The 23,666-nt window shown below is 38.7% G+C and overlaps 1 protein-coding gene across 1 annotated transcript; it reads right to left on the bottom strand.

Moving 5' to 3' along the window:
- Positions 1-3,737: 3,737 nt before the first annotated feature.
- Positions 3,738-7,251, bottom strand: KLF14 (KLF transcription factor 14). The gene has a single exon (XM_010975706.3). It carries the CDS (start codon positions 6,999-7,001, stop codon positions 6,018-6,020), a length of 984 nt encoding a protein of 327 aa, XP_010974008.3. The 5' UTR covers positions 7,002-7,251; the 3' UTR covers positions 3,738-6,017.
- Between the last annotated feature and the right edge of the window lie 16,415 nt (positions 7,252-23,666).

Below are 23,666 nucleotides of genomic sequence, written 5' to 3'. Positions count from 1 at the left end.
GAATTATTCTCTTATAATTTAAAAACTCTGTTCATGTGTTGTGATTTTATGCTCCTTTCTAGTCCTAATAATTTCTGTGCCTTCTGTCTCTTTCTTAATCATATCTGTCAAAGAAATCTACTTTTATTAGGCTTTTAAAAAGTGTTTTGGACAACTCTACTCATTTTCTTTATCTGTTTCACTAATTTCTGCTTTTATCTATGGCAGTGCTTTTCAACATTTTTTTCATTATCTCCCCTCCAGGAGCCTTTTTAGACTTTTTCCCCCTAATCACTACTCCCCTCTGCCCCCACATTTTAAACCACACATATAGTGTATATTTGTTTATGGAGTATGGCCTTTTGAGGGGCCACAAATATTGTAATATCTCACATTTTTTTCACTCCCCCTCCCCCAGGAAATAATGTTTTTCTCCCTTGGGGGCAATATCTTCTCTATTGAGAGTGTATTGCCCATGGTAACGGCTTTTTCTACTTTAGGTTTGTTTACTTTCCTTTTCTTCTGGAGTTGAAAGCTTAGTTCATTCACTTTCAATTTTTTTGTTTTAATGAAAAACTGAAGACTATAAGCTGTACTTCCTCCCCAGTGCTGTTTGCTTGCATCACAGAAGTTTTGCTATGTTGTGCTTTTGGTTTCCATTCAGTTCTAAATTTTTGTAATTGCTGCTTTATCTGTTTTATGTAGATGTTTTCTTTTTATATTTCCCAGTGCATGGATTTGGGGGTAGATTTCTGTTGTATTTTTGTTACTGCCTATCTGGAGTTTGTTAAGACTTTCTTTCTATTTACTAAATGGTCAACAGGAGTTCCTGCTATCTTTCTAAGTTTGATGTTTACTGTAGGCTTTTGGTGGATACTTTTTATCAATTTAAAAATCATTTTTCTTACTACTTTGGTAAGGTGTTTTAAAGTTAAATCACAAATTGCTGTTGAGTTTTAACAAATACTTATTTTGGAACCAACTGAGATAATGGAGCTTTTTTCTTCCTAGTTTATATTAATTTGACAAATTACTTTTATATATTTCATGTGTTTCTTCTACCCTCTGCTTTCCCTTAAGAGGCCTAACTCTTTACATTCTCCAAGCCATATTTGTATTTCCATTTACAATGGTAATATCCCTAAGCTGAAAACATTGGCAGTATATCTACATTTTCTATAACCTTCTAGTATACCTATCTTAGTGGTGATGGGATGTTTTCCCATTGCTTTCTCTGCAGGTTCATGTAGGTACCTCTCAATATTTCCCTGGATCTGAGATCCTTGGTGGAGATGGACATTTCTGTTTTCTCTCTGAGAGCTTGCTTCCTTTCTTCTGTTATATCTCTTTGGGTTCCTCTTACCTCCTCTAATTTAGTCATGACTGAACTACCACCTTCTATAACCCCACCTTTAAGATCAGTGGGCTCTTGGCCTTTCTTGTTTTCCCATTTTTATTGTCAATTCTTTTGTGTCATTTAAGAGCACAACCTTTCTTCTAAAGAAATCTTTCTTTCTCCAGCTCAATTAGCCTATCTTCCTTTATTCATTTTTTTACCCTCCCACTTCTTCCAATTTGACTTCAAGGTCTGAACATATGTTTGAAACAAATATGGTTCCTACTTGATTTCCTGAATAGACCTGCTTCCCAGGGAGAGAAGAATCCAGGCACAACCCTTTTAAATACTCTTCCTAGCCTTTGGAATTACAATACCATTATTTCTCTCTACCTCAAAGCCCCATATAACGAACATTTGCATTTCTCTTTTTATATTTATGATTAAAATCCATCATTCCTCTGATTGAACACACAGCTTGAGTCCTTGAAATTCCCCTGTCAGGGCTTATATAGTCAACACATCTGACACCAACTTGGGGCATAAATAGAACGTGACTCTGGACACCCATGTGAATTAAAGAATTTGGCCCCTCCCAAGTCCCTCCCTGGTCCCTATAAAAGGATGCAATTCAAGTCAAGATAAACTCAAGTTGGGTGAAACTAATCTAATGTCACCTGCTAATCCCCAGCGCAATTTAAGAGCTAGACTCTCCCAAACATGTTTTGAAGTACATGTGGAACTTACACCATTGCACTTTTAAGCCTTTGTTCTGCAATTCTGGCTGAGAATAAAAGGCAGAACAAAATTTTCCATTCAATAGTGCCTTTCCCTTCTGCAACAAGCCTCTCTCAACTATATCTGTGCAAATCAAGATCAGCCACAGTGGCCTGTGCAGCCTACTTTTGCAAAGCCCTATGTCCATTACCTCTGAAAAAAAATAGTACCTTGCCTATGGACACCAATTACCATAAGCTGCTAGAACTTGAAAAGGCCAAGGAACTGAAATGCCCAAGATCACTAAAGCACGAAAGCCTGTGCCTTGGGACACCAGATGTTTCATCTCCACACGTCTTATTTTGGTCCCCTAATTCCAGTCAGAGTGCCTATTTCTCAAGATTTAATAGCAATAAATAATAATAGCATATTTGCGTGTATTGGAGCTTAAGGGAGAAAGCTAATCATATCCTTTTCCTTTCTCAGTTCTCAACCAACTGGGTAATAGATACAGCAATTAGACCAATGAGGATCAAAATATCAGTATTTTGATGATGAAGCTGCATCTCAGGCCAAAACTGGGCTTTCTAATACCATCCCTCCAGTGCCTCTCCCACCCCTCCAATTCCTCCTATTGGGATTACTCACCCAAAGGAGAATATACAATGGAAACACTTACCTGGGGAGCTGCAAGGGGCATGGCTGCTCCAAAAGTAGAGACAGAGAGAGGTGCTCTTCAGATCTGCCTCTGGAAGGCAGGTCTAGGCCTAAGCAGGTGTGCTTACCATACGGAAGCTGGATCTGAGTGGAGTAGGTATACACTGCAAGCAAATATGTGGAAAAGAGAAAAGACAGGTGTGTGTGTGTGTGTGTGTGTGTGTGTGTGTGTGTGTGTGTGTGTGTACACAATGAACATCTTCTGTATGTCTCCATCAGAGAACACAATCCACAATCTTCCTTGTGAGAGAAGTAAGAGATAGAGATGGGGCCAAGAGTGATATTCCAATATGGTTCCCCACTTGGAGAAGAATAGGGAAATAGGGACAAATGACAGATTCTTATCCCAATAGGTGGGGGCAAGGCCTATACTCTTCATCCCCTCCCAGCAGGAGCAGAGGATCCAGTTCCCTCATGCCCAAGACCTGACCTGGAATTCATTCCCAGATTCCAACCCAGATTTCAAGAAGAGTCCTATTAATAGGTTCTGTTACTAGGTCTTCCCTACATCCGAACTCAGGATGGCGTGGGTCGGGCAAGGGCCCAGAGGTTCAGATTTACCCCAACAAAACCCCAGACACACTTACTTATTGAGCTCCATCTGATTAACAAAAAGAAGGAAAAGAGAGAGAGAGAAAGAGAGAGAGAGAAGAAAACCAATAAAACCAGGAAGCTCCTTTTAAGGCATTTCACTAATAACTGGTCCTCAAGAGCTACTGGCAGCTGGAATGAAAAGGGTAACAGTAATACTCAACACTGAGAAAGACCAGCCTACAAATCTTGCCTCCATTGTCTGTTTCCCTTCCCACCACCCCAAGCTTCTGGAGGAGTCATTGAAAGACATGCTGTATTTAGATTGTCAGAGGCCATCCCCAGACAAAAGTCCCCAAGGTACAAGAACTCAAATAAGGACACTACTTGGGAGATTGAAAATCAAAAGTTATTTATCAGAAGGTGGTTGGAAAAGCCAAGCTTTCTTGAGCCCAATTCCAGAATGGTCAGTGGGAGTCTCTCTCCTGTTAGCTTCGTTGGTCCACCTCCCCAGTGGCAGATTTTCTACTGAAGGGAACAAAGGGGAAATCCTAGTCCTCAAGGGGACCCCAGAGTGCCCTTCCTATCAAGTCCCGGCTAAGGAGACAAACAGAGCAAAGGGAGGACTCTTCCCACACCAAAACCCACCTCCAAAACTGGGGGCCTTCTCTTCCCATATGTAACTCAAGGAGAGCCCCACCTATCCTGCTTAGTCCTCTTTGGGAAGCTCTGAACCTCTTCAGGGTCACAACCTATACCCTTTGGGTCCTTCGTAAATGCCCTTCCCTCACTTAGTGTAGGAGAATTTAGTAGAGTCCCAATGTTCACATCACTCACTCTCTAAAGGAAGCTGGAGTGCCCAGGACTAGAAACTCTCACTGAAAATTAATCTACCAGGTCAAAAGAGAAAGTCTCTCCCAAGGTGCTAAAGAGTCATTCCCACTTTAAGTCCACATGGTGTGGAAGAAGGGAATGGACTCAACCTGCTAAGAAAAGGGCTTTCAGGTTAAACACAACAGGCAAAGGGTTCAGCGGGGACTGGACATTTGAAGGAACAAAGAAGTGATAGGGAATAGGGAAGGAGGGGATTCTTGTGGCAGGAAGGGAGAGTGGTGTCCTTTGACTAAGGCTCCAGATGGGGTAACCAAGCATAAGGGAAAAAGTTACTTAGAAGGCCAGATATCTAAGTTCTAGTCATGGCTTTTGCCAGCAGTTTAGCATATGACTTAGAGCTTATCTAGCCTTCAGTGTCTTCATCTGCAAAACAGGAAAAAGCAGTTTTAACTAGATGTCTGTTATGGTTTTTTGAGATTATGGCACCTCCACAAGTGTGATTGATGGACTACTACAAGATATTCAGGAAGGGGCCAAAGGGGACCTTACCAGAGCAGGAAATGCCTTTCAACTCCATCTCTAATGAAAGCGTCACATGTATACACATTCACACATACATAAGCAGAGTGGCCAACGATTTCATCCATAGCAGCAGAAACACGAACAGAAAAAATAAATACTGGTGGTGCTTGAGTCCTGCACTGGGGGAGAGGGGTCCTGAGGGTGCAACTTGGAGGGACTCCAAAGTCAGGGGAGAAGGGTCCTCCTACTTGACAATAACTTTCACCTTGCTGTTTCTTCCCCAAATCCAGGGCAGCCAGGTCTTTGGAAGAAGCCACTCCCATCCTAACCTCCCCAAACCACCAACTCACCTGTTGCAGAAACAAAAATGCACCAAGGGAAATAACCTCCTAGTTAGCCACTAAGAAATGAACAGAATCTACCACACCTGAGGTTACTTGGGAGTGGGCAGCTGAGACGACAAGCCCCTATTTCCCTGAATGTTAACAATGGTTCTGAAAGGTCTTTTTTTTGGACCTATCTCACCCACAGTCGCTTGGGTGAAGTGGGAACTAGCCTGGATCACCCTTTGATTTCTGGTGCTTTTATGAATGTTTCCAAATTTCAAAACCAATTTCATTGTGAGTGAGCCAGGAAGTTACCTTCCCCAAGTAGGACTCCAAATGGGAAGAAAATCTACGACACGAGTGTAGGGTTCCAATCCTTGCAACAGGACCTGCAAACAGACTTGCACCACTCCCCAGACACCAAGAAGCATCTCCCAGCCATACATCCACATGGACTCTTACATGACCTCTCTCCTAGCAGAGGTAGCTGGGACAATTGGGGAGTGGAGGACATCAACCTCCTATCAACCTGGGATCCCTGTTTAAAAGATACTAAAAATACATTAGTAAACATTGCTGTTTACAGAAATAGAAATCATTTCTGTTTCCAAAGGCCTCTCACCACCTCAGTCCTGGACATTTCCAAGGCTGCCACCCCTGACACCCTCTCCAAGGTCCGCTCTGGTGGGTGGGCAAGACACCAGAGTCCTTTAAGACTGGGAGCTCCTCAGGCACCTGAGAATTCCAGTTTCACATCTCTGGTTCCCATGGAAGGGAGAATCTTCAGGACTCTGGAGAGTACGGGGGTTCATCCCATTTTACCAGTTCCTGGGGGCTGTCTTGAGGTAACCCCCCCTTTTAGGATCACATACGTGTTGCAAGAATTCCTGCAATTTTCGGGCCCCCAGTGCCTCCCCAGGGTCCAACATGCCTGCCTGGACCCACCCTCAGAGCGGAGAAGCCAGTCTGTGCCTTGGTCTAATCACTCTGGGAAAGAGAGATGGGCAGAGAGAAGGCAAGGACAACGGCCTGGGGGATTGTCCTTGAGGGGACGACTAACAGCAGTGACTGTCAGACAAGCAGGTGGTGAAGCTGGGCAACTGCCCGGGGACGGAGCCGGAGCTGTCCGCCAGGCTGGCAGGTTGCGAGTCGACGCGGGGGTTGCGACGGCGCCCCCGGTACTCGATCATGTCGGGATGATAGGCTGGGTGGCGGCGGGCGTGCTTGGTCAGGTGGTCGCTCCGGGAGAACTGCTTGGGGCAGAGGGGGCAGGAGAAGCGCTTCTCGCCCGTGTGCGTCCTGTAGTGGCGGGCCAGCTCGTCGGAGCGCGTGAACTTCTTGTCGCAGTCGAGCCAGTCGCAGGAGAAAGGGCGCTCACCCGTGTGGGTGCGCTGGTGGGACTTCAGATGCGACGACTTGTAATAGGCCTTGTTGCAGCCAGGGAAGGGGCAGCGGTGGCGCTTGGCAGCAGGTGTGACTGGCCTCCGACGGGGTACTGGACCCGTGGCGGGGGCGGGGCCCGCTCCAGGGGCCCCGCAGGAGGCCGCGCAGGGGTGGGCAGGCGCTCCCGGGACTGCAGGCGCGCTGGGGACCGCGAGCGCGCAGAAAGAGTGCGCGGGTCCCGAGACCTCTGCGGCGCTGGAGGCCGGAGCCGGCTTGGAGCACAGGGTTGGGCCGGAGCACGGGGTCGGGTCGGAGGAGCTGGACGAGGCGCGCAGAGCTTCCCCCGAGTACTCCCCGAAGCCCTCCCCAGAGCCGCCGCGCAAGTCAGCCAAGACGCTTGCAGCCAGCAGGTGGGGCGCGGCGCCGCCCGCGCCGGGGCTGGGGGCGGGGACCTGGGGGAACGGGGGGACCGACGCGGGCCCCGGTGGCCCCGGACCCGGCAGAGCGGACTCCGGCGGCGCCGCACCCACCTCCGAGCTTGCCGCTCCGCCCGCGCCCTCGGGGTCCGGCAGGCGGCGGTGAACCACGGCACCCGCGGACATGGACACCAAGCACTCAGCGGCGAAGTAGTCCAGGCACGCCACGGCAGCCGACATGCTGGCACCGCCGGGCCGCCGGCGCGCGCCGTCCGAGCGCGGCCGGCCGCGGGAGAGAGAGTTCTCGGGAGCGTCCGTCCCGCAGCCTCGGAGCGAGAAGCAGAAGGCCCGGTGCGCGCCGCCCGCCACCCGCCGCCGCCGCCGCCGCCGCCGCCGCCGCCGCCGCCCGCGCGGAGCCCGCCCCGCCTGACGCGCCCCTGACGCACCGGAGCCCGCGGGGGCGGTGGGACCCGCCCCGGCCCTCAGGACACCCCCTCGGAACGCGCGGCCCACCGGGCTAAGTCATTTTTAACAGCCTAAGAAATTATCTTGTCTTCGCGTTCTTGCCTCTGCTGGTGAGCCAGGTAATTTTAATAAAGCGAAAACTCCCCGATCGTAACTTCTGGGCAGCCTGCCGGCTTCGCCCCCCCTCGCCCGCTGGTCCTCCGCCAGCTGGGTGTCCGGCGGAGTCCGAGAAACTTTTTTTTTTAAGGGAAAAAAAATGCTTATACCTGACATGTCTTTCGATTCATAATTACGATCGTTAGTTAATCGGGCTGGAATTACATTTCACTTCTGTCTACCGCTCTCAGATCAAATTTAAAATATCCCCAAGTCTTCATCAAAAAAAAGTTTTCTCATTTAACAGTTCCGCTGTTAACCCAGGGTCGGTACCAATTCCCTAAATAGATCCACTGCGGAGCCTTTAATTAATAGCATTTTGAACCTGAAACATTTTTAACCTTGAAAAAGCAAAGAATCCTCTGATGGTTGAAATTGAAACTTAAAATCCTTTGAGTAACGATTTAACTATTCAACCAACGAAAGAAAAATGCGTGTTTAAACTGCATTAACCTGTCACAGGCATACAAACAAATTTCCACGCTGAAATATAAATTATAGACTAGCAGCGAGATAAACACATTAAAATGGACTCCCACAATTTTAATAATTGAAAGTCACGTTTCCAATTAGGCAGCATCTTTTTTTTTTGACAAAAATTAAAAATAAGAAAATGCAGCGAATTATATAGAATTGTTCATATGGTGTTTTTTGATTGTGGAGGTTTTTCTTTTTATATAATCGGATTTATGTGTATATATGTTTACATTTCTTCACTGCTTTCATTTGTTTCCTCTTTTGATTTTTAAAAAACAAAAACACACAGAAAAGCAAATAGGTTGATTTCTAAAAATAGTCATAGCGTGGTTTTTGACGTGTACAGCTTTACTTATATAGGATTGAATTATGTGCAGTTTATTTGTAATTCTTCAGTACTTTTTCTTTTGAAAATTAAAAAAATACATCTACCTCAAGAATAACATACATTCATGTATTTACGTCCTAGAATAATCAAAGGTGAAATATTTGTGATATTTGCTTCAGGTTTTTAAATTTATATTAAAGATTCCAGCTAGAGTTAAATGTCACCTTATTTCCCTCCCCAGTTTCATTCACCGTTCTCCCTCCTTACTTGCCTAGGTAATCAGTGCTATAAAGTGTGTGTTCTTCCAGGATTTGTTATACTGTATTACTATATTACCTATATATATTTATATGTAAATATATATAGACATGCTTATATATTTTAACTTTTCTTTATAAATGATACAGTAGTGTACATATCATTTTGCAACTTATTTTCCCCCCTCAATATGATTTTTAGAATTATGCATGTTGCTGCTTATAGAATCTACTTTATTCATTTCAGTAGTTTTATGATCTTATCAGCTTTATTATTTTTATGGAGATTCTATTCTAAAACAGATAATTATTCTAAAGCTGCTTGCCTCAAAGTTTTAGACAATTAACTCTCAATCTACACGTATTAAAATTCTTTACTAGCTGTTTTTCTTTTAACATTATTATTTAGAAAAAATCTAAAGCTATTTTTAAATGCAGAGAGAATATTACAGTCAGCCATGTACCTGTCTCATATAATTGGTAAATGTTAGCATTTTGTCATATCTGCTTCAGGTCTATTTTTTTAAAAATTGAACTATTCGACATTTATGATAAAACTGAATACCCTTTGTACCCCTCCCCCAAACCATTCTCCACCCTTTTCTTCAAAGGCAAACACTATCATGAATTTGGTATGTAACTTCCCAGTCTAGGTTTTATACTTTTACTACATATGAGCCCTTGCAAATAGAGAATATTGCTTTGATTTTTTAAAAATGTACATGTGTGATGTTAGACCATGCATACTCAGTGACTTGTTTTTTTTCCTTCATGGTTATGTTTTCATTCTTTCTCCATGTTGATAAGTGTAAATCCAGATCATTCATTTTAATTGCTATATTGTAGATCCATGCATATGAATGTGCTGCGTTTATTCATTCCCCTATTGATGAATATTTAAGCTGCTGCCAGGATTTTGGTATTATGGGCAATGCTAATAAGAACACATGTGTACCTGTGTCCCTTGCACATATGTGAGAATTTCTCTAATCTACCTGGATGGGGAATTGCTAGGCTACATACACATTTTCAGTTTCATTAGAGACTGCCAAATGGTTCTCCAAATTACACACCCATCAGCAGTGTGAGAGTTCTTGTTTCCCTCACATGACTTTCAGCACTTTCTAGATTCAGGCTTTTCTTATTTCTGACAATTTAATTTTTTAAAAACCCAGTATCTTGTTGTTTGATTTGAATTTCCCTCACTGCAAATGAGGTTGAGTATTTCTCCGTATATTTATTGGCTACTAAGGTTTCTGAGTCTGTGATTTTTTTTCACAGTCCTCATCCTTTTTTCCAATGGGCTGTGAATATTTTTATCTTTTCCCCTCTTGATTTGTAGTTCACACATATAAACATTGCATTGTCTCATTCGTGGCTCTTCTTTTAACTGCTTTTGATAACTTTTGCACTATAGAAAATTTAGTATGTAGTCATATTCACTGATCCTTCCTTATAGTTTGTGTCATTTGTGTCTTTATAATGAAGATATCTCTCCCTATCTGATGCCACAGAGATAGCCTCCTACGTTTTTTTTCCTTAATGTTTTAAAGTTTTGTTTTCCACACTTGTGAAATTGATCCATTTGGGACTTTTTTTTTAAATGATGTAAAGTAGGAATTTAATTTTATTCCCCCGCTCCCCATATGGAAAACCTGTTGTCCTGACCTGATTTATTAAACAGTCTTTCATTCCCCCGTTAATGTGTAATGCCACCGTGATTATAAATTAAATTTCTGTGTATTCCTGGATATATTCCTACTTTGTCCTTTTCCACTGATCAAACCAATTCTGAGCCAGTACCACACTGTTTTATTTATTATGGCTTTTTAATAAGTCTTCACGTACAGAAGGGCATCTCCCCCATTTGTTCATTTAAAAAATTGTACTGGCCATTTTTGGACTTCTGCTCTTCCACATAACTTTAGCATCAGTTTATCAACCTCTGCTGGAAAACCTTTTTGGTGTTTTGCTGAGCTGAATTTGTACATTAAGTTTTGGGAGATATGGCATCTTCATAAAATCGAGTCATCCAATACATTAATATTATTCTGATTTCTTCATATCCTTCCATAACATTTTATAATTTGTTTGTAAAGTTCTTGTACCTCTTTGTTAAGTTTATTCCTAGGTACCTTTCAGATTTTGTTGCTGTTAGGAGTGGGATCCTTTAAAAATGCTTTAATTGGTTAGTGCTGCTGTTTGGAAATGTTACTGATTTTAGAATAATCCTATTTTAGCAAATATGCTGAACTTTCTTATTAGTTGATGTTTGTTTACAAATTCTCTTGTATTTTCAAGAAGATATTATCTTTAAATAATACTTTGATACTTTCTCCTTTTCTTATCTCATTGGATGGGCTGGAACCTCCAATATAACCTCAAACAGCAAGAGTGAGCGAGCCAGCATTGTTTTCCTATTTCTGTCTCATTGAGAATGTTTCTGGGTTGCATCATTATTTATGATAGTTACTGTAAGTTTTTGATAGAAACTCTTAATCAGGTTAGGGAGTCCCCTTCTATTCCAGTTGGGTTCAAACTAGGAATATTTGAACACAATGAAATGAATATTGAATTTTAAGTGCTTTTTCTAAAACTGTTGAGATGATTATTGGCTTTGTCTTTGATATGTTAAAGTAATGGGTCACTTTGATAGATTTTTCTAACAAGGATTTATCCTTGCATTCTTTGACATAAACCTTGTTTTGCCATAATGTACTATTATCTTTAATACACTGATTTGTGCAATTTGCAATGCTTTTTATTTTAGCATTTGTGTTCATAAGTGGTATTGGCTTATAATTTGCTTTTCTGGCACTACTTTGTCCACATTTATACTACTGTCATAAAATTCATTTGGAAATTTCCCTTTTTCTTCTTTACAGTAACAATTTATATGAGATAGGTATTATTTGTTCCTTGAATGGTAAATCTCATCTGTGAAACCATCATATTTTGAAAATTCAGTTCAGTTTCTATCATGATTATTAGCTTATTTGGATTTTCTATTTCTTCTTGAGTCAATTTGGTAATTCACATTTTTTTTTCTTTAAAAATTAGATATTACATTTAAGCCTTTAAAATTTTGGTATGTGGTTCATAGCATTCTCTCATTATTTAAAAATTCTCTATGGTATCTGGAGTTACAGCCTCCGTTTCATTCCTGATACCACATATTTGTGAATTCTCTATTCTTCGTCTTATCAGAGGTTTGTCTATAATCTTTTCAACAGCCAGCCTTTGCTGATCTTATCTGTTTCTTTTAAAATATATATTTAACTTCTGTATTTATTTTTATTAATCTCCCACTTACACTTTTGTTGAATGTAAAGTGTTACTCCTTTTTTTAAAGTTATTCAAGTCAAATACCTAACACATTAATTTCCAATCTTTCTTATTTTCTAAAAGGGCTGTAGGGCTAACTTAAGGCTATAAATTCCTCTTGAAGAGAAATTTCCAGTGCTTTATCTGTGTGCCGCAAGTTTTCAAAATAGTCCTTTCATTGTCATTCAGTTCTACATCGTAATTCCACTGTGATTTCTTAGATACTAAATTTTCAAAAGGGTGCTTTCCATGGTTGACAGGATCCCTTCCACGAACAAAGCAGAAAAAGTAATATTTCCTTTGGTGTAGGTGTTCACCTAAGGGAAGCTCTTTCTGAAAAGAGGAGGTGCCTGGGTGTGTAAGGTAAGTGTGGGTATTTGCTTATGATTTTCTTAATTTGTGGATGTAGTACTGTTATTGCAAATTGTCTAGATGATCCTCTTGAATTTTGGAAAAGCAATGCAAATGAGGGTCTTGGGGTTGGGGTGCTAAAACCGATTTAAAGGTTGCTGAAGGAGTTCTTCCTATTCCAGTGGAAGATGCTCAGTCTCGAACTGCTGAGAAGGACCCCCTGAGAGGTTTCTCTGTCTGAAAAGAAGCAGAATTGGAGGAGATTGCATGGAAGACATGCCTTGTACCTAGGTCGTTTCTCTGGAAAGGGAGGGGAGTTTTCTTGTTTATTGTTGTTTCTTGGGATTGAGGGATTCATTTGATAATGGACAGGGTGTCAGTTGTTCAGGCTGATGAGAAGGCTTTGGGGTCTTTATGTAGCTGGTGTTCTGTCCCTTGAGCTGATCTGTACCCAGTGCATATTGTGTAACCTCTTAGGATCTGGCTCTGGAAGTATAATGGGGGATTATTTGAAATGGAAAGTGGAATAAGGGTAATTTCTCAGTGTAGTGTTTACTGTGGCTTGAAGTATATGTTACAGAAATTATGTCTCTCCCAAGCTTATTCCGAAGCTTCCAGGAGCAACATCAAAGAGATATTCCTGAAGTCCTTGAGAGGCTGTCCATCCCTTTGGTCCCTGGTGGTTCAAAGGAGGCACATAGTAGGCATAAATATATATGAAATGAATGAACAGGAATATATCAACTGACAGATTGTCAATATTCATTCATGATTACCAATCTCAAATAGACATTCAGCATTCCCAGAAATATTGCAAACCCATTTGCACCTGTGCCAGTCTCCTTCCCACCTGTTGGGAAAGGCTAGTCCATTCTCATGAGTTCTAGCCCATTACTGCTTGCTTTCTAAGGGTCTACATCCATAACATATCTCCTCTATCTCTATCATCTTCTGTCGCTCCTTCTCTACAGCATAATTTGAATCAACATTCATTAATGGATTAATACCTCCAATTAAACCCCCCTAACTTTCTGTTCTCCTCTAGCTGCTGTCACATAACAGTTATTCCCCTTTAGAGCAAAATTTTTCACGAGATGAATATCTTATATATTCCCTGTCACTATTTCTAAATCCTCATGTATTATTAAAATCACTCCAATACTTAGCCCTGACTTTGCTACAGAAATTCTTGTTAAGATCAACTTCAGTACACAACAATGTGAGTGTACTTAATGCCACTGAACTGCACACTTAAAAATGGTTAAAAACAGTAAATTTTATGTTATGTCTATTTTACTACAAAAAAAAAAAGTCTCTTTTCTAAAAAGGAAAAAAGAAAAAGATCAACATTGACCTCCATGTTGCTAAATCCAATCTTTAATAGAGCCCTCAGGGCAGTTGAGTAATCCTTGCAACTCTCTGTTTTTTGGCTTCCGTGATGTACATTCTTTTGAGCTTTAATTCCATCCTAACTGTTCCTCCTCAGTCTTAATTGCTCATTTCTCTTCCTTTATCTAACCTTTAAAATTTTAAGTTCTACAGAATTCTATACAATGCCCTCTTTTCTCAGTTCTACCCATTCTCTCTAGGTAATTTTTAAACATTTCCCATGACTTAGGTACACCTGTATATCAACAATGTATGAAATTATAATCTTTAAACCAGATCTATTTTCCAGAGATGTCAAGGAGTCTTGTATCCCTGTGACTACTTGATAACTTCCCACCCCTCCTGTGATGTCTCATAGATACCTCAAATTTAATATATCCAAAAGCTGAATTATTGATTGTTACCCCCAAACCTAACCTTCCTGTATTCTCCCCTGTCTCAGCAAATGGCACTTTCATCCATCCTGTTCCTCAAGCCAGGAAACTGGGTGTCAATTTTGAAACTTCCCTCTCCATCAGCCCCTGCTTTTAATTCATCTTCATGTTTGATTAATTCTATCTTCAAAATATATCTTGACCATTCACTTTTCTATTTTCCCTGCCAATGCCCTAATCCAAACCATCATCATCTTTTGGCCAACCAACTGTAATAGTGTAACATCTTCATAGTTTCTGGGTACTAGGACATGGACATCTTTGGGGAGCCATTATCTTGCCAACAAAAGGCTGATGCAGAGGAAGTAAAGGGAAGGAGATGGTAAGAGTTAAAAGAGGTCTGTGTAGGTGGAAGGCAGGTCAGGTAGGACCTTGAAAGCCAATGTAAAGAGTGATATGTATGGTAAGTCCTAGGGAGGATTTTGAACACTGACATGACATGAGTTGCTTTTTAGAGGTTCACCATGTTTGCTGTAGGGAGAATACACTAGAGTCCGGGCAAGGCAGGAAGCAGGAGGCCAGTTAGTTAGCTGCTGCCGAAATCCAAGCAAAAGATGGTGGTGCTTTAGACCAGAGTGGTGGCTGTGAAGGTGGCGAGATGCGGTCAGTCTGAACGTCTTTTGCATTAGAGTGAGGGATGTCTGCTTGCTGGTGTGTTGGACATAGGGTAGGAGCAAAGGTGAAGACTCACGAAAGACTCTAAGATTTCAGCCCAGCACCTGGAAGAATATACTTTTTATTCTGAGATGAGGAGGACTTGAGAAGAAGCAGGATATAGGTGGTGGAAAATGGCTGTTTGGTTTTGGGGACTTTCAGGGGCCATGTAGCACCTAAATAAGTGAAGATGCTGAATAGGCATTTGGATCTATAAATCTGATGCTTTTGCAGTTTGAAGTTTGGCCTGCATCCCTGGCTGAGCAACAGTATAAAAGGATTAGAAAAAAAAGTGCACTATATATTTTTATATGTATGTTCCTGGAGGACAGGAATTCTAACTCTTGGTAGAGTTTCTCCTGCCACATACAATTATTTGTTTAATAATTTTTCGTATAATGATAGACATTATCTAAGTATTTTAAATTAATAGTTTATATTACAATATAAACCTTGAATACTCTCTATTTGATATCATCTAATAATTAAATCTAATGTTTTAGATTTAACTTCAGTTCTTAAGAAAACCCCTCTGTTCTCAGCTGTCAGTTTCTTTTAGATGCAGCTGAATTTCTTTCATGTTACATTCAGGCTTATGTTAATTTGCAAGCCTAAGCTAAGTATACAGGACCTTATGAAAAACAGGTGAGCCTTTACTTGACTAATTTCAAATACTTTTCAGCGCCTATACTGTTGTGGGCTTTAAAAAATAACCATTGTCAGAATAGTCAGCACACAGAAAGTAATCAATAAATAATCAATAAATACTTTTACATAATGAGACTGAGAGCAAAGTCTCAATTAAAGGGTCTACATTAAGGCAGAAAAAAGTGGGCGATAGAAGTTTCTAGTTTATAATGGCCCAATAGTGCAGCAACATGTGTGGAGTCTAACAAGCCAGATCAAATCCCAGCACACGGTCCCTCCCTTTCACGTGGAAGGACACAAGCTGGTGCAGCAGTTTGACAATAACTTGTCAAGGTGACGATGTACATACCCTGTGACTTAGAAATTTCATGTCTTGTTAGGTACCTTAGAAAAACTCTTGTCTTTGGCCCTAGGAGACAGCTACAAATATGTGCGGTGCAACATTTGCTGCAAATTTTTGAAGCCATCTAAATAGTCATTAAAATGCAAGGCAGTTATATACAGCAGTGAAAAATAAATGAGGAATCAAAACTAGCTAGATCATGGATAATGTTTTATCTTCAGTAAATAAAGCAGGGGAAAAAATACGATTTTAGAAGAATTTGTCTAATGTGATAGCATTTACATGAAGGTTAAGTACATGGGAATTATTACTAAATTAGTACATTATAGTTGTTAATAGCACAAACTCTGCAGCCAGGCTGCCAAGTTCTGGTGCCATCACTTAGCTTAGCTTCACATTTTATAAAAAGGAGATAATAATAGTACCCACTTCATTGAGTTGTAGTGAGAACTTAACTAGTTAATACATGTAATGTGACCTCACCATCCGTAGGTATGTAGTAACCACCTATATTAGTTATTAATTTTTATTTATCCATTCATATATATCCATCCATCAAATGTAAAATGCATTAATGGGTGTGATAAACACCAAATTTGGGGCAGTAGTTATCTCTGCTGTGGGAGGAAAGGGAATGAGATTTCAGTGGATTCTTTAGTGTTTTATTAATTTTTTTAAAAACCTGAATCAATTAAGGTAAAATGATAAAATTTGTTAATATGGGTGGTGGGTACACTCCTGTTTGCTGTGCGCATGAAATATTTTATTAAAAAAAAATCCCAGTACAGAGCCTGGAACATTACATGCACAAAAAGTACTTATGGAATGACTAAGTGATTAAGAAAGTGGCATGGGTTGGGGTTGGGGGAGCAGCCCTGAGGACATCCAGTTGGACTCCTCTTTTGTTCTACTTTCTGGTCCCTGAGGAGGAGAGCAGTGGGGTATGTAGCCATTAGGAGGGAAAGCTTCTCTTCAGCAACAGTGGATTTAGGAGACAATAGAGGAAAGCTTTCAAGGTTCTGAGGGAAAATGATTTTGAACTTAGAATTCTATACCTGGGTGAACCCATCATTCAAATGTGAGAGCGAAATAAAAACACTTTCAGAAATGTAACAGTTCAGAAAATAGACCGCTCAAGCACCCTCTCTGGAAGAATAAACAGTGTATTTTGGGAAAATGAAAAGTGAATCAAAGGGGCAGGCATGAGGGACACGAAAACTGGTGACAAAACAAATCAAAACTTGGAGTGTAATTTAAAATCATTATCGATTGAGGAGAGTGAAGAGAGAGAGAGAGAACGATCTGGAATTAAAATCTCTAATGATCCTCACTTGGGAGGTAGCGGGCGCAAAGGGGAGAAGTAAGAGCAGGAAGAGGCTCTCGACTTTTCAGAGGGAAGCTAGTTATGTTCAGTAATTGAAGATATTGATTGTATAAAACAAGCTTAAGTATATGCTTAAAAAATAGAGTAATTGGAAAAAAAAAGACATATAACTTCCTAACCATTAAAAGAAAAAAAAAATTAAATAGGAGAACATCATCAATTCAACAGAAGGGGAAATGGGAAACAAAGAAGAAACAATAGCAAAGTACGGTAAACAGAATATCCAAAATAAGATGCAACAATTAGTCCAAATGATCACAATGTGAATGGTTTGCTAACACTATGAAAAGACAGACTGGAAAAGAAAGAAAGGGAAAAAAAGACCCTAAACCCTCAAGAGCTATATGCTGTCTACCTAAAACCCCTCAAACAAAATGCCCCAGGAGTTTAGATTAAGTAACAGAGACAGATGCAACAAAGAAAACCAAACTAATATTTCAAATAGAAATAAAAATTAAGGATATGGGCAATTCAATTGTTAAGCAGCTTTATACTCAAGAAATAATGGAGACAGATATATATTTTTTAAACTTACCTGGAATATTTACAAAGAAAGTTTCAATAGAGTTAATCAAGTAGAAATTATACAAACCTACATTCACTGACTGCATGCATTAAATTACTGCTTAACAACAACAACAACAAATAGTAAAATTGACAGACAAAAAACTCTCTCCTCTTAAAAATGAGGAGCACACTTCTAATTAACTTGGATTAAAGAGGAATTAAAATTGAAATTACAAACTACTCAGAAATGAACAAATAAGTACATTACGTTTCAAGATCTGTGAGCACTGCCAAAGTGGTACAAATGGAAAGATTTACAGCTTCAAGTGCTTGTAGAAAACAGAAATTGTGAAAATAAACAAACTAAGCATTTGACTCGAGAGCTAGAAAAAGAACAGGGAAAAAAAAAACCCAAAGAAATAAAATGAAAGAGAATAAGAATAAAAATAGAAATTAATGACTTTTTTTTAAAATTGAGCTTCATTACTAAAACTAATTACTACTCTTTGTGAAGACCAATAAAATAAATAAATTCTTGGTGAATCAGATTAAGGAAAAAAAAAAGAAGATGTAAATAATGTAAGGAAAAAGAAATATGGAAAAAGCTGAATGATTGCTATGTACAATTTTAAATAAATGCAACTTAAAATTAAGATGAGATGTTTGATCCATAAAAGTACAAATCACCAAACTTAGTTCAATAAGAAGGAGAAAACCGATGAACCATCCCCTAAAATAATTTAAAATCTACCCCCTCCCCCCTCCAAAAAGCACCAGACCCAAGTATTTTGGCAATCTAACGCTACCAAAATGAAGGAGCAGGTATTTCCCATGTTATAGAAGTGGTTCTATCACATAGAACAGACTGAAAGCTTTCCAGTTCATCTAAGAGGCAGATTTTACCCTAGTTCTGAAATCAGATGAATATAGGACTAAAAGAAAAAATGTTCATCTCACTTATGAATTTCTAAACAAACTGTTAGCATTTCAAATTTAGCAGGGTATTAACTGAATGCTGCCTTATGCACAAATTGAGCTTATCCCAGGAGAGGAAGAGTGGTAGGAAAGGAAAAAATACAGTAATACAATTCATTGTATTCCCTGAAGAGAAAAAAAAAGGTGATTACCTCACAGGTGCCAAAAAAAAAAAAAAAAAAAAAAAAAGAGTGATAAAATGCAATATACACTCCTGGTTTAAAAAGGAGATCTTGGTAAATAGGTCATAGAAGAAAGAGTCCTACATTTGAAAAAGTGTCTCTACCAAAAATCTACAACGAACAATGCTTAATTCATGAAATACTGGAAGCATTCCCGTTAAAATGAGGAACAATACAGGTGTAGTGCCTACCATTACCACTTAGCATTGACCTTGATGTCTCTGTTCGATGAAATAATGAAAAAGGAGGTGGGGCAAGAAATAAGATACATAAATGTTGGAAAGGGAGATGTTAAATGGTCACATTTGGCAAATGACTTCCATCTACATAGAAACTCCAAGAAATGTGTCTGAGAAACTTTAGAACTAGTAAGATATTCATAAGGTGACTATATAAAGATCTTTATGAAGGAAAATATACAGGAGAATTGAAGTGAATAAATGGAGAAATACATCTGTTTCTTAACAGAAAAACTCAGTGCTATACAATAAAAATGATTCCCCCAAATTTATAAATTTAATGCTATCCCAAACAATGTATTAACAGGTTTCTGTATGGAATTTGGCAAATGGATTCACATTCATCTGGAAGAGACAGCAGCAGGAATAACATTTTTCTAGCAGATGCTAAAACATACCATCAAGTTCAGTAATTGATTTGGCATAGATTAGCAATAAATTCACGGAATAAAAGAGGTGGTCCAGAAACAGAGCTGCTTATTTATGAGAATTCAATGTATGACAAAAGTGACATTTCAAACGAGTGGGGAAATGAGAGACAGTTTATTAAAGGGTTTCAATAATTAGCTAATCATTTGGGGCAAAATAAAGTCCAATCACTTCCACATACAATATAAAAAATAAACTCTAAGTGGATTATAGATCTAAGCATAAAAATAAAATTAAAATTACTGGGATAATAATCTCAATAGATGTAGAATGAGTACATCACAAAATTCAAAATCCACTGGTGATTAAAAACTCTTAGAAAACTAGCAATAGAAAGGAATGTCCTTAATTGGATAAAAGGCATCTGCAGAAAAACCTACGCTGTGCTTAATGATGAGAGACCAAATGATTTTCCTGAGATAGGAAACAAACCAAGGTTGCTCACTCTCCCACTTCTATTCAGCATTACTATGGAGGATTTAGCTAGGGCAATAAGGCACGAAAAAGCATACAGCTTGGAAAGGAAAAAATAAAACTATTTTCAGACATGATTGTTTCTTTAGAAAATTCTACCAAAAAGTTACTAGAACTAACTAGCAATTTTAGTAAGGTTGCAGGATATAAAATCAGTATATAAAAATCAATAGTATTTCTATATATTAACAATGAAAAATAAAAATCAGAAAAAATGTTAAAAGTATTATTTACCACCAAAAATACTACCATTTTCATAATCCCCCAAGTATTTATATACATCTAATACATTTAACAAAATATACATTTTCTGTATACTTAAAATTATAAAATGCTGATGAAAGACAGAAAATACCTGCATAAATGGAGAGAGATACGCTCTTCATGGGTTGAGGGGCTCAACATGGGAAAGGTTAATTGTCCCCAAACTGACATACAGGTTCAATGCAACACTAATCAAAATCCCAGTGGGATTATTATTTTTGTTAGATATCATATAAAATTGATAGAGAAAGACAAAGGAACTATAATAACCAAAACAGTTTTGGTACAGGAGAACAAAGTTGAAAAACTCATAACTCTCTGATTTTAAGAGTTATAAAACTATAGTGATTGGGAGAGTGTGGTACTAGTGAAAAGAGAGACACAGGATTAATGGAACTGAAGAGAGATTCAAGAAATAGATCAAATTGGCCAGTTGGGTTTTTGACAGAGTTGCAAACACAATTCAGGGTGGGGAGAATAGAATTTTCAATGATTGGTCCTCAAACAATTAAGCCCATATGCAAAAACTGAACCTCAATCCAGACCTTTCACTTTATACAAGATTAACTAAAAATGGATTGTAGACCTAAATATAAAATCCAAAATCATAAGATTTCTAGAAAAACAAAATCTTTGTGAACTTGGCTTAGGCAAAGATTTCTTATATACAATACCAAAAACAAAAGCCATGAGAAAAAAAAATTGTAAACTGGACTTCATCAAAATTAAAAATTTCTATACAGAGATACTATTAAAAGAATGAGAAAACAAGCCACAGACTGGGAGAAATATTTGCACATTACATCTCTGACGAAAAGACTTGTATTGAAAAAATACAAAGAACATTTAAAATTCAATTAAAAAAATAAGTAACCCAGTTTTTTAAATAGACAAAAGATTTAAGGAGACATTTCACCAAAGAAGACATACGGATGACAAAGAAATACACCAAAGATGCAGTTGTTAGGAAAATGTAAATTAAAACCACAGCAAGGTGCAGCTATACACTTAGCAGAATGTTTTAAAAACCTGACAATGCCAAGTGCAGAGCAACTGAAACTCTCCTGCATTGGAAGTGGAAATGTGAAATAGTTCAGTCACTTTGGAAGACAGTTCGATGGCTTCTGTAGTTAAGCATACACGTACCATAAGCTCCAGCAATCCCTCTCCTGGTATTTAGCCGAGAGAGATGAAAACTTATAGTCACCCAAAAACCTTTATGTGACTGTTCATAATGGTTTCATTTGTAATAGCCAAAACCCAGAAACAACCCAGATGTCCTTTGGCTGGTGAATGGATCAGCAGACTGTGGTACAGTTGGCCCCATGTACCTGTGGGTTCCACATCCACGGATTCAACCAACTGAGAATCCAAAATATTCAAGAAAAAAATTCCAGAAAGTTTCAAAAAACAAAATTTGAATTGCCACGTGCTGGCAACTATTTACAGTAACATTTACATTGTATTAGGTATTATGAGTAATCTAGAGGTGATTTAAAGTATAGGGGAGGATGTGTGTAGGTTTTATACAAAGGTTATGCCATTTTCTATAAGGTTCTTGAGCATCCTCAGATTTTGGCGGAGGGCAGGGGGGTGTTGTCCTGGAACCAATCCCCCGGGGTTACTGAGGGATGACTGTAATTCCATACGATAGAGCACTGTTCAGCAGTAAAAGGAACTAACTACTGACCAACAACATGGATGAGTTCCATATGCATTATACTAAGTAAAAGAATTCAGATAAGAAGCTACATACTTTATGATTCCATTCCTATTAGAAATCCTTGAAAATAGATCCATGATTGCGACGGGTTAGGTATGGGAAAGTCATGAATGAATTTGGGGGTTTATAGAACTGTTCTGTATCTTTTTTGTGGTTGTGGTTACCTGGCTGTATGAATTTCTTAAAACTTCTGTGCAGTAGGGCAGGAATACATGAAACCAAGGAGCTTTGACAGAAAAGACTCACAGATATGATTACTACAAAATATTAAATTTTTGTAGGAAAAACATCATCATAAACAAATATAAAAATCAGGCTACAGACTCGGTGAATATAGATTTTCAGCATATTTAACAGACCAAGGATTAATACCCACAAATTAATATTAAAAAAGATAAATAATGTAACAGACAAATGGGCAAAGTACATGAAGTACAGCGTAAAGTACAGGGAGTTCGCAGAAAGAACCAAATGGTCAATAAAAGTGGAAAGATTCACACCTCTCTGTCACTCAGTGAGCTAGGAATTAAAGCAGCACTACAATATCATTTTTAATCATCAGATAAGCAGAACTTTTAAAGATTGTTAAAACCCAGCATTGGTAAGAATGTGAGGCCACAGGTACTCCTATGGAGTGTTTTAGAGTGCATAAAGCTACATTTGGAAGGATAATTTAGTCAGAGCTTTCAAAAACTTACATGTGCATATTTTTGACTCAGTAAGTTTCACTTCTAGGTACTGATACTGTGCAGTACTTCCACAGGTGCACAAAGATGTATATAAAAGATTTTTTTTTTACTAGAGCCTTGTTTGTAGTTGTGAAAAATAGGAACCAACTTGAACATCTATGGTCAGAAGAGGGATTAAATCAATGAGGTTAATCCATATAATATAGGACTGTTGTAACTAATGACACATGTAAGTACTGATATAGCCCTGTGTATTATTTACAAAGAAATGCATTATTAAGTGAAAAAGCAAGTAGTAATCAATGTGTATTGATCCTATTTGTGTTTTTTAAAAATCTGCATATCTGTACACACATAAACACACTCACAGAGAAAGGTCTGGAGGAAAATACATCAAAGTCAGGGCAGTGGTTCTCTGTGGGGAGAGCAATGAGACTGGGAAAACTTGCTTTTCTTTTTACATACTTCGGTCTTATTTAAACTTTCAAAATGCAAATATGTCCATGTTTTACTTGTATCATTTTTTAAAAAAGTAATGAAACAAAGTGGTATAATTCAAATATATTTATACATTTTAAACTAAGTAAGCCCAAGTAGAAAATACAAAGGTATACAGTTTCCAAATCATGAATGGGAAAGAAGTAAACTTGTTACTATAGTGAGGGAAAAAAAGAACCAGGAAACATTAAAAATAAAAACTATAAAATAAACTGACAGACAAACGTAAAACTTTTGTCATGATAGACGTGAATGGCTTTAAAATCTCTATCAAAAGACAAAAGACTCTCAGATTAAGTGGGGAAAAAGAAGAAACTCAGCCATAAGCTGTTTATAAAATGAATATATATCATTTAATTTATGTATATATATATGTGTGTGTGTGTATATATATATATATATATATATATATATATATATATATATAAAAACACAAAGTGAAAATGACAGAGAAAGTTGAGAAGTAAGGGGATGAACAAAAATATCAGAGACAAGTGCAACCAAAGGGAACCCAACTACATGTGCTAAGAATATAAAATCATACACAACGGGATTCAGGACCAGAATATTAAATAGAACAAATATAATTAATTTTATACTGACAAATGATAGAATGCGCTGTGAAGTTAATATAGTCAAGACTATAAGTGCCTACAAATAGAGAATTAGTTGTTTACATGACAGTAGCTGTTTATTTATAGTGAAACTCTACACA

The sequence above is a fragment of the Camelus dromedarius genome, chromosome 7 (assembly GCF_036321535.1).
Source record: "Camelus dromedarius isolate mCamDro1 chromosome 7, mCamDro1.pat, whole genome shotgun sequence".
Lineage (NCBI taxonomy): Eukaryota > Metazoa > Chordata > Mammalia > Artiodactyla > Camelidae > Camelus > Camelus dromedarius.
This window is presented reverse-complemented; position numbering and strand designations above follow the sequence as displayed.

Bases quoted from the DNA above. Each gene is read 5' to 3' on its own strand.
- KLF14 (XM_010975706.3), bottom strand. From the start codon at position 7,001: ATGTCGGCTGCCGTGGCGTGCCTGGACTACTTCGCCGCTGAGTGCTTG.